This window comes from Quercus suber, unplaced genomic scaffold, assembly GCF_002906115.3.
Source record: "Quercus suber isolate HL8 unplaced genomic scaffold, Cork oak 2.0 scaffold_979, whole genome shotgun sequence".
Classification (NCBI taxonomy): domain Eukaryota; kingdom Viridiplantae; phylum Streptophyta; class Magnoliopsida; order Fagales; family Fagaceae; genus Quercus; species Quercus suber.
The window spans coordinates 126681-138553 of NW_027070394.1; the positions used below are offsets into that span (position 1 = coordinate 126681).

The 11873-nt window shown below is 33.6% G+C and overlaps 1 protein-coding gene across 1 annotated transcript; it reads left to right on the forward strand.

Moving 5' to 3' along the window:
- Positions 1–561: 561 nt before the first annotated feature.
- Positions 562–1776, forward strand: LOC111988393 (vascular-related unknown protein 4). The gene is made up of 3 exons (XM_024020182.2): positions 562–1111; positions 1235–1273; positions 1410–1776. Exons 1-3 carry the CDS (start codon positions 662–664, stop codon positions 1563–1565), a joined length of 645 nt encoding a protein of 214 aa, XP_023875950.2. The 5' UTR covers positions 562–661; the 3' UTR covers positions 1566–1776.
- Positions 1777–11873: the final 10097 nt, after the last annotated feature.

Here is an 11873-nt window from a genome sequence, read left to right on the forward strand (position 1 = left end):
AACACATAAAAAATTGGAGCAAGTATATACATTCCCTACTACCCTAAGTCCAACTTACTTTGGAAATTCTGATTTGCAAATTAAGCCAACTTGAGCTTTTCTAATCTGGCCCTACGTGGAACTAACATTGAATCAGTACTCAGGTAAAGCCGCTAAGGGTTGCTGAAATAAGAAAAAGTTTAGGACCACAAAATCTTTTACAATTTCTTATTACAATTGTAATGTGACAAAGTGTGATTGGTAAAGAAAAAATAATGAATTCATGTATAAACCATAGTTAACTACTCACAGTCTACCACGTCAGAATTATGACAAAAACATTGTAGAATAATTTGTGATCGTATAACTCCTCCCAAATTATTCAAGTCATTTATTTGTTATTCTTATTGACTCATTTATTGATATGGTTGAAAGGTAAGTCCTAAGTCCTAACAGAGAAACAAGCTGCCAATGCTGTGTGAAAATCCCCTCCCCTCTGAACCACAAAGGTCAACCCTCTCCTTCTATTATTTGATATATTGTTTTTCTTGCACCTTCTCTCTCTCTCTCTCTCTCTCTCTCTCTCTCTCTCTCTCTCTCTCTCTCTATAGCCTTGGTATTCTGTTAACCGCTGATTAACTTCCTTCACTCTCTCACATGGCCCACATAAAGATTCTACAATATGGGTTACTTTTTCTTTTCTCCATTCTTTAATCTTCTTCTTTTTGTGTGTGTTATAAATCCTTCTTTCTTTACAAAAGGCTTCTTAACTCCCTGGCAAAAAAAATCTAGTCTATCTCTCTTTTTATTTATTTTTGTTCTTGTTAGATTGATGGAGAACTCTTATAATTCATGTATGAATAATACCAAAGCTGTGGCCTGTAAAGGAACCACAGACTGTGTCCCTGAGGAGAGTGGGTGGACTAAATACTTTGAAGATTTCTCAAATTATAGAGAACATAGTTTCTCTTCTTGTCTTGATAACTCTTCTTTGGTCTCTGATGCTGATTCTTGTGCCTTATGGAAAAAATCCCATAACAATTTAAAGCTTCCTAAGAAAACAAGGACCAAAATCATTTCTGTTGATGATTCTTTGGAGGATACTGCTAGCTCTCCAGTTAGTAGTCCCAAGGTCAGATATATATATGAACCATCTTGTCAACTTCTATTTTCTTTCCTCTTATTGTGATTCTCTCTCTCTTCTTTTACATCTTTTTCTTTTGCTAATATTTTCCTTATCAATCTTTGTGAATAGGTTAGTGATTTGAGCCCAGTAATTATGCATCCAAGAAAGGTAGATGATCATATTATTAGTTCTCTGGTGATATTTTCTTTTTTATTTTTAGATTAAAAAAAAAAAACACTAAGGACTAAGATTGGTTTGATGTTAGAAGCTAAATATGTATTTTGTGGTTGTGATGATTTTTTAGGGAAAGGGAGATACTTTAGAGCATTATCCAGAACTGCAGGCAGATGAAAGAAGTGAGGTAAACTATAGTGGAAAGAATATTAATGACTGTACAGATTTAAGGAACAGGGGGCTGTGCTTGGTTCCTTTGTCCAAGTTAGTGAACTATTTTGGATAATTTCATTGTTATTAGAACATCTCTCTCACTCTCTCTCTCTCTCTCTCTCTCTCTCTCTCATGTCTTCCTTGGAAAACACCTTATGAAAATGAACAAGGAAACTTCCTGCCAATATTTTATTGCTTGTATTGAGTTTTAAACTCATCTCTCATCATCTGTAAATTAAACTAAATCTTGTCCATGTATATATCTTGTGCGTTTTATGACTTTATCTATATACAAGAACAAACTGAGACAATGCATCTCAAAGCATGTGGATATCATTTTCATTAGCAACAGTACTTATTCATGAGGTTCTTTTTGAGGGTAGATATTACAAAGTATTACATAAACAAAATAATTACAGAAGGCATAAAAAATATAAAAGATGGAGAAGTAACAGACTAGAGAATATGTTATTAGTAAGCTGAACCAGGTTCAAAATTCTCAAAGGAGTTCTTTTTCATCATACATGGACTACAAGAGCTTTGGTTGGACTTGGTCTTGCATATCTAGCCTATAATGGTGGAGCAAATTATATTGTATAGTAAGTTTAGTTAAAAGTCATTTCAATCCAAAGATATCCCTAAGCGTCCAAAACTGTCATAGACATGGTATTAATGTTAAAGAAGGTACCAAAATGAGGTAGGAAAAGCATTATTCAGAATAGTAAGAAGAAGAAGAAGAAGAAGAATGGGTGATGAAACCCTTTCTGTTGGCGCATTATAATGTTATGTAAATGTGTTAAGCAATTATGTAAGTTCCAGTGACGTGGCTCTTTTTGCTTGAGTGATGATGGGAATATTCCAAATTTTACCATGTGTTATTAATCACTAAAAAATCAAAAAAATGTTAAAATTATTACATATTTTACTGCAACATGTTTACAAATTGATGTATTCTGAATGTAATCGATGGACCTTAATAACCTAATAAATGAATGTTTAAATTGTTCTAGTAAGGTTAGTGATATTGGTTTATAAAACTTTATATATATATATATATATAATTCAATAGTTACATTGGAGAAACAGAATTTGAATTCTATATATTTTTATTGACAACACTAGAAGATACAAAGCTTTTGGCTATTGGTTTACAAACTTTATTTAATAAAATTTGTTGTATATCTAGCATCTTTTGTTTCTTCCTATATAAAGTAAGAAAATCAGTACCCATAGGATGCCAGCAGCTAATCGATAACGCCGGTTTCATTTTGTTCCCTTTTATTCTTTTTACTAACTACAACTCATCTTAGCACAATGCATTGACCCCACCATAGGAGATACACTAATTAAGTTTATTTTAAACAATATGGTAATGGATGTGTAAATTATTTAAGAGTTATGCAATATTATTCAAGTGGGTATTGCGAATCAAAAACAGAATTTGAAAGCATGTAAGTTCCTTGTACCCTCAAAGCAAACGATATACAAAGTATATATAAACAGCAGCTGTAAAAAGAAAAGTATATTGATAGGTTTAAATATTAATTCATCTCCAACATCTTGCAGGCCATTGAATTAAAAAAAATTCAGAAAGAAGACCCCTCCATGTGCACGAGCATTAAAGGCCGGTGAGCACAGAATAGGTCACAGAGTTGTTAAGGACATTCAGCTTAAATCCCACCATTAATTCCTCTGGTTGACTCTTTCCATTACGTTCTTCTAGATCCTCTGAATTCTTTCTTTCTTTCTAAACTAATGATGATAATTTAATCGGATCAGAAAGTAAATTTATAATAAGCTAATTAAGATGGCGACGCTGTACTTAGTGCTTTTATTCTATACCTAATCAAAGGAAAATGCAAGTTTAACTTGTAACGTGTCTTAAGCAGGGTTCATTACGTGTACCAGTTGCTCAAAACACAAAATCAATGGTAGAAACTGAATGGAAGAAGCAGTGGCAGCTATCATTTTGATTTTTTGTGCTTGGTTTAATTGTCAAAATGGAGGAAGAAAATTCATGAAAAAAAATTTGTATATTTCCGACCTTTGTTTTTTTGGGAATCCGATGGAGTATTGTATGATATATATCGCACAGAATGTCTAAAGCCAATGCTAAAAAGGCAATGTTTGCCTAAAGTGATATTCATCATTGCTCGTGAGTAACTCTGCAAACAAAAGGGTAAAACAAATAAAATCATTACATAGTAGTATTAATCAATACAACAAAACTAATGTTATCTTCTTCTTCTTCTTCTTCTTCTTCTTCTTCTTAATATTTAAATTCAACCATATGATTAATTGATTAATTCAAATCATGATAAATCTTAATTGAAGAAAGTAAGATATAACACTTAACGAACTATACTTAAATTTTACATAAATAAAAAGCTATATGTTATACATACAACAAAAAATTCTTTCCCATAAAAAAAAAAAAAAAAATTCTTAGTGGATTCTACTTTAATCATCAATCTCTCCCTAGTCTCTACTATTGCTATGTATTAATTGCAAGAAAAGGCATTGTTGATAGAATCGATATCAATATCCATGCACACGCAGACATTATGAAATTTATTAAAAAAAAAAAATTATAAAATAATGTCATATTCACTCTTTTTATATAATAGTTTTTATTTATTTATTTATTTATTTATTTTATGGGTCACATGATAGTTAATTCTTCTAATTAAATTTATGGTGTGGCTTATTATTCATATGAGAGGAATTGTACATGAAATAGTATAAAAATTTTCTTTAAAAAATAGGGCATCTTCGCAAGTCAAGCTTACTTTGAAAATTTTTAAATGACCATATTAGATTTTTTTTCTTAGAATCCAGCTCCCTAAAAATATTTTGACCGGGCTTAATTCATACTCTAGAAAATTCGGTATAAACACATGTATCATTCATAATTGTTTGACTGGAAAGCTAAAGAATGGAATCACTCATGGACTAAGTGGGGGCCATGGCCCTCCTAAAATATATAAATATATATATATATATATATTCTGACAAAAGAATTGGTTCCCAAAATTGAAAATTTCTCTACAAATTCAAAAAATTAAAATACTCATCTAGCCCATTCTTATGACCTCCCAATATATTTTTTTTTTTTAAAAGAAAAAAAATCATTTACGTACGTAATAAATCTCTAAATGCTACAAATATTAAATTTTTTTTTTTTATAAACTTGCTTAATTTTTTTATACTCTAATTATTATGTTTGACTTATAAAAAAAATTAAGTATTTAGCACTTGGATTTTTGTTGTTGTTTTGGATCCAAATCTGAAACTTTGGGATTTATGTGCGTATTGCAAACTGCCTCTACCTAAACCATTCGGGCTAAAGATCTCCTCTTATTTAAGTCATTGCATTATTTTCAAATTTTGCTAAATGTGAGACATGTGATGTTTATTTAATTTTGTGTGGTTTATATGATTTTTTAAGACTGTAGAATTTTTTAAATTTCACATGTCTCACACCTAGTTAAAATTTTGAAAGAAATTGAGGATTTAAATAGAAGAGAAACCTCTTCTAACAATTCATTTGGGTGCTGTTTTTTACTTAGCAACACATTAGAGGACTATTAGACATATTATAGAACACAATGCTAAGCAACTGAGACTGAATAGTTTTGATTGAAGTTTTGTTTGTAGACTTGGGCCTTCCTTTTTACTTAGGAACTTTAATTAGTATCTTAGTTAGAAAAACATTAGACATATAATGATATAATAAATATATTCTTTATTTGATTCGTAGATGATGAAAATCAACTTCAATATTTGACTTCATCACCATGAATATTGTTAAAACTAGAACTTCACAAAAAAAATGAAAAATGATTTGTATATTAAAAAATAAATTGATACGAAATTTAATACAAACTCAATAATATCATATATAATTAAAAGAACATGGGCTCCATTTTGATAGATGATTAAGCAAAAAAGTATTAATAAAAAAATTGATTTGTCTCTTTTCTTTTATTTTCACTGCTTCTTTCTTTTAGATAGGATTGAATTTAAGATTTGACATCAACTTCATGATGATTGCTTTTTATTATTAAGCCAAGACACCACTTATTTTTTGATATAGCTAGGATTTGAATCCAAGTCTCTTATTCGATAAGAGACAGTGCGAGTTAAATTAACTATAACCCACTATCTTTGTAATATGTTAATAATAAATAAATGCCCCCCCTCCCCCCACCGTAAAAATAATGTATAGATGCTAGTTTGATTTTCATATATTTATATAGTTTTAAATCTTATTATATTTCATATTCTTGAATGTGAAATTTTTTTGGTTCATACCTTGGCCTTGAAGATGAAATCCTACTTTCAAGCTTGAAAATTCTATCAATGATTAATTCATATAGCTAGGCCAAGAGGCCCTTATATATATATATATATATATATATATTCAGGTAAAGTATATGAAAAACCCCATAGTTTAATATGTTGTATACATTAAACCCTACACTTTTAAATGGGACATGTTGAACCCCAAACTTTCATAAATGTACCCAAAAAAAAAAAAAAAACAAAACAAAAAACAAAACAAATCCCCCACACCATTAGTCCTCTTAACAGTAGAATCAAAACAAAATCCTACCCCGAGAGAGAGAGAGAGAGAGAAGTAAATCCACCGTTTAAGAGGACTAATGGTGCAAGAGTGGGATTTTTGTTTGAGAAGAAGCAAGAGTGGGATTTAATTAGGATTTTTTTAGGTATTTTTGTAAAAGTATGTGTGGGGGAGAAAAACCCAACCCAACTTATTGGGCCCAAGGCCCTGAATGAGGAACACTCTTCGTCCGAGGAGGTGTGACCTTCAGTCAGAGGCCCACGTCAAAGGGAAATGCCTTGAGACGAGCACGTGTGCCATCCGAGGAGGTAATCATGTGCTCGAGTAGTCAAAATCCTCGGATCCGAAGAGGTTTGACCCAACACGAGCTTGGGAGGTTCAAATGATCTGTTTGACAAGTGTCTAGAGGGAGAGGAACCTCGGACACACATGAAGGTGACGAGAACAGAGAAATATCAAGGAGGCATACTTCAACCACCACATTTAATGCACTGCACCTACCTTCATGGCCGCATTTATGTGGATAAGACCCCTGAACGGAGTTTTCTCAACTACCGCCACTCACATACGGCTAAAAGTGGGGTGATGGGACTTGCACTCAAATGGGTGCCTGGATGATGAACAAGTGGACGGAGGAAATGTAAGAAGGCAGCACTATATAAAGGGAGAAAGGGAGGATGATAGGGGGGCGGAAAAAAAGAAAAGAGAAAGAAAAAGAGAGAGATTTGATTATTGTAGCTCCAGGAATTGTAACCCTAGACTATCAATGAAAAGCATCTCTTCGGACAGAGCACTCATATTAGTCCAAGAACACATTAATTCAAATCCTCCCATTGTGGTTGCTGTTTAATACTGTTATTTTCATTATTAGCCTAGCCCTTTCACCCATTCTCTACAAAATTTATTGTTTTGGGCTCGGTGGGCTCCTAATCCATACTTCCTTGGGCATGGGCCGCAAAAACTGACCCTACAGTATGGTTTGTAAAGTGTCTCATTTAAATGTATTTCAATGATAAAACTATGGGTTTTTTTTTGTTTTTTTTTTTTTTTGCACCTTCCTTTATTTTTATTGCTATATAGAACTTGAGAAAATTCTGAAAAGGTTTGGGAATAATGAACCCTTCTTTTTAGCACATGGCCCGCCTCGGTACCATGAGTTGATATAAGTTAATCATCTATGAATGATATATGTATATATACAGGACCGAAATGAAATGTTTTATGATTATTAATTCTCAAGAACAATTCAATTTAGGGGATAAGGTTTGTATATGAAGTTTTCAAGTCATCGTCATAAGTTATGTGATATGAAATTTGAAAATTATTGATGAACATCTTAATGTACAAACAATTTAGGATTATTGGAATTGATCAGCAAAAGTTTGTAATTGGACAAGCATTAGACTAGTGGCTTTAAATTGATTAGCGACTAAAGTTAGGTGGCCAATCACGTAGTTAACAACCGCTAATATGTTGATGTGATTTAAATTTATGGATTGGTAGATCAAAGGTTTTACTCAGACTCATTTTGAAACATAGGTTGTCTTCTTCTTCTAATGTATGAAAAGACTTGTCTTTTTTTCCTTTTTCCTTTTTTTAATGAAGAAAAGACTTCTCAATATGCTCTGTAATGCTGAAATAGAAAGGCCTGGGCATAAAATGGGTAGCCCACTTCAATGCATATATGTGTGTGTATATATATATATATATATGCAGCTTTCGATTCCTGTGCAATATGTGGGTTGAGATAAAAATTAATTAATTAATTAGAGATATATAAAACAAGTTAAGGCCAAAAAACATGATGAGTTGGGTATTGCTAGACCAAATCATGAAGGAAATTATTATATATATATATATATGCTAGAGTATAACTATGAGAATTATATATTGTTCAATACTATTGTAAAACATGCACCAATTGTCTATAAGTTCTAAGTATGAAGTTGGAAAGAATAGATTAGTGTATCAAAATTTATAACATTTTTAATTGAATAAGGTGCTTTTGGTTTAACCCTTGTACTCTGCCTTTCCAGAAAAGACATGTTTCGAAAAAGTATCAAATAAAAACAAATGGCCAATTGGTATCATGTGGGAATTAAGAAAATGACTACCCTAAACAATATCTCTAAATTTCTGTTGTCACATCATTATCTAATACAAGTGCCTCTTTAACTGTTTGATTAGATACCATTATTACTTTATCGAAAACAAAAAAATAATAATAAAGATTAGATACCATTATTTATATCATTTTCAACACATGCCGGCCTTTATCATGCGGCTTTAGAGAGACCTTCATAACTTGATTATAAGTTATAACTTAACAGGGTCATATCATACTATCAATTTTTGTTTTATATTTTTGTTCTCAATTTTTCTTGTTTGCTTAGCATTGAGTGTTGTGACTGATTTACCAAAAAAGGTTTGTGACGTTCCTCAAAAAAAAAAAAAAAAAAAAAAAAAAAAAAAAGGGTTTGTGACTGTTGCATGGTGCTTAGAGAACGAAAGATTTCCAATTAATTATCTTATATTATATCCTGCGAAAAATACCTTAATTGAAAGTAATTTATAACTCTTTCTCAAAAGTGAGTTCCAGTTAACTTAACTGATAAAATCTTTGATAGTTAAATAATAGATGTGAGGTTCGACTTTACTTACACCAAAAAATCGATCGGTGTCTTGGTTTAATGATAAAAAACGATTATCAGGAGTAAACGTCATAGGTTGAAACTTTCTTAAAAAAAAAAAAAACTTTCTAAAAAAAAAAAAGGAGGGGCAAATTTTAGCTATAAAATTGGTTATAACCTTAAGGTACAAACTCACTTAATATACAAATCCATCATTGGATTAAATCTTCTTCTTATATCTTCCATGTTTGCAAAATTTCAAGAAAATTAAAAATTAATAGTTATGTCGTCAATAAAATTTTAAATTTCAAATTTTTGTAATTTAAAATTATGCGTAAAATATAAGTTTATAGATTATATAGTAAATAATATCTGATTGATACAAAATTTGACATATGTATTAAGAGTGTAAAGAACATGTAATTCAACAGTTAGATTTTCAAAATATGCAGTAATATTTATTTTATTGAGTGAATTTGTAGTTAAGGTTACAACCAATTTTGTTTATAAATTTTGTCATTAAAAAAAAAAAAAAAAAGTGTGACTTATTACTCCGCCTATATGCATGAATGTTGAAGTATTCGATAGAAGACGCGCCCAATGGAGCCTCCGTATATTGTTTCTAAAGTAGGACATTAAAATATATATATATATATATATATTTACATATATGGATGCCTTGACCTTACGTAATAAAGAGGTGGGTGGGATTAGATATGTTGTAGATTCGAATTTTGTCTTTGAATACAAAAGGCCAACCAACGAACCATTCGCTACCTCCAACAGGCTGGCATGTATTTGACTATTTGTGGAAAAATAATACTCGTACTATCAAATTTAAGATAATACATAATAGTATTAGTATATGATAGTAAAAATGTAAATTAGAAGGATTCTATTTTGTGACATTAGCACCTTAATCAAATGTCAAAATTGTAAAGGGTATTAGATCATTACATGTCGGTTGAAAAGAAAAATTACAACTCATCTATATTTATTGGATTAGAGTCATCCAAGAGTAAGCAAATTCTAATTAAATTATGTTTAAATTTCTCTATATATTATATATTAGTTTTTATTAAATTATGTTCAATTATATATATATATATATTAGAGAATTTCAATCTATAGTGTCTGCTGTTGTTGATAATTTTTTATCATCGAACCAAGATATTAATAAGTTTTTTGATGTAAACAGGGATTAAACCTGTAGGGTCAGTTTTTGCGGCCCAAGCCCAAGGAGGTATGGATTTGGAACCCTCTGAGCCCAAAACAATAAATTTTGTAGAGAGTGGGCGAAAGGGCTAGGCAAATAATGAAAATGACAGTATTAAACAGCAACACCAATGAGAGAAGTTGAATTAATGTGCTCTCGGACTAATATGAGTACTCTGTCCGAAGAGAAGTTGTTCATTGATAATCAAGGGTTACAATTGCTGGAGCTACAACCATCTAAGGTACCCTTTCTCTCTCCTGTTTTTCCCTCCCCTTCCATCAGAGGTACCCTTCCCTTATATAGCATTACCTTCTTACATCTCCTCCGTCCACTTGTTCATCATCCAGGCATCCACTCGAGTACATGTCCCATCATCCCACCTTTAGCCTTATGTGAGTGGCGGTAGCTGAGAAAGCACCGTTCAGGTGTCCTGTCCACATAAATGCGGCCAGAAAGGTAGGTACAGGGCATTAAATGTGGTGGTTGAAGTACGCCTCCTTGATATTCCCCTGTTGCTGTTATCTTCATGTGTGTTCGAGGTTCCTCTCCCTCCTTACACTTGTCAAATAGATCACTTGAACCTCCCATACTCGCGTTTGATCAAACCTCTTCGGATCCGAGGACTCATGACTGCTCGGACGTATGAGCATCTCCTCGGATGGTATACGTGTTCGTCTCCAGGCATCCCCCATTGGCGTGGGCTTCCGACTGAAGGCTTCATCTCCTCGGATGAAGAATGTTCCTCTTTTAGGGCCTTGGGCCGAATAAGCTGGGCTGGGTTTTTCTCCCCCCACATTAGCCCCTCAAAATTGTAGTTTTTCGTACGCATCCGAAGAGAAAAAGTAGGATTTTGACTTCCCCTGGGGCAAAAGCTTGTAAACAGGCAAACTTGAATTGACACGTGTATAAGTATAGGCACTGCTGCTTCATTAATGTCGCTGCGGCTTCCTTATTCCCCAGGCGCCTCATTAATTGCACCAGGTGACGCTTCGCCCTTCCTATCCAACGGTGATTAAATGATCCAACGGCTGAGGTTGTTCTTCGAAATTTGGGCGGGAGTGCCCCTGACCCCTCGTTTGACCCCGTATAAAGCTTCAGAGGACATTATTTCTTCTTCACTTCGCGAATCTTCAGACGCTCCAGAGAGAACAGACGCACCGCTCCGTCCAAAACTCCCAATCGCTGCTTTCAGGCTTCCTGAGAGCCATCAAAAACCTTCCCACAAGCCTGAAATCCTCTCTCCGATTTAATCCCGGTGAGTCATCGTTCACCAAATCTTTTAATTTTCTCTTCGGCCATCAGTGTCAACTGAGCATCATGGGAAAACTCGAATACATGGTGGATACCCCTGAGCGTTTAGAAGCATTTAGGTCCACGTACCACATTCCCCCCAACGTGGGTGTGAGGTACTGCCCCCCAGAAAAAATTCTAACGGACCGGGAGACGGGAGAAGTAGTTATTCCTCTTATCGCCTTCAAAGAAGGGGGGATGACCATCCCCATGGGTCCCATTACTACTAGCTATCTCCGAAACCATAGGATCACTCCCTGGCAGTGCGCGCCCAACATGTTTAGGATTCTAGGGGCCATTGAACACCTTAACCTCCACCTAGGATTGGGCCTCACCTGGCTCGATGTAGTGCATCTGTACGAATGCCACAGCCAGCAAGACGCGGGGTACTACTTAAAATCCCGGTCGGACGTGGTCAGGCTCATTTCTTGCCTCCCCAAATCCAACAAAGGGATGAAAGACGACTATGTGATCGTCTCGGGTGCATGGCATGACGGCCATCACTGCCCGACTAAGCGTGGAAAGCCAGGTGGGCCATGTTAGATTTAGGCACACTAACCATAGGCTTAGAGTCCTTGTATTTTAATCGTTTTCGGTTTCTTTTGTGATACTGTTTTTGAGTCCCTAACATAGCTCTGCTGTGCCTTGAAACAGATAAAA

Coding starts and splice junctions, on each gene's coding strand:
- LOC111988393 (XM_024020182.2), top strand. CDS start 662: ATGGGTTACTTTTTCTTTTCTCCATTCTTTAATCTTCTTCTTTTTGTG. Junction 1,112..1,234: donor CTCCAGTTAGTAGTCCCAAG/GTCAGATATATA, acceptor CTTTGTGAATAG/GTTAGTGATTTGAGCCCAGT. Junction 1,274..1,409: donor TAATTATGCATCCAAGAAAG/GTAGATGATCAT, acceptor ATGATTTTTTAG/GGAAAGGGAGATACTTTAGA.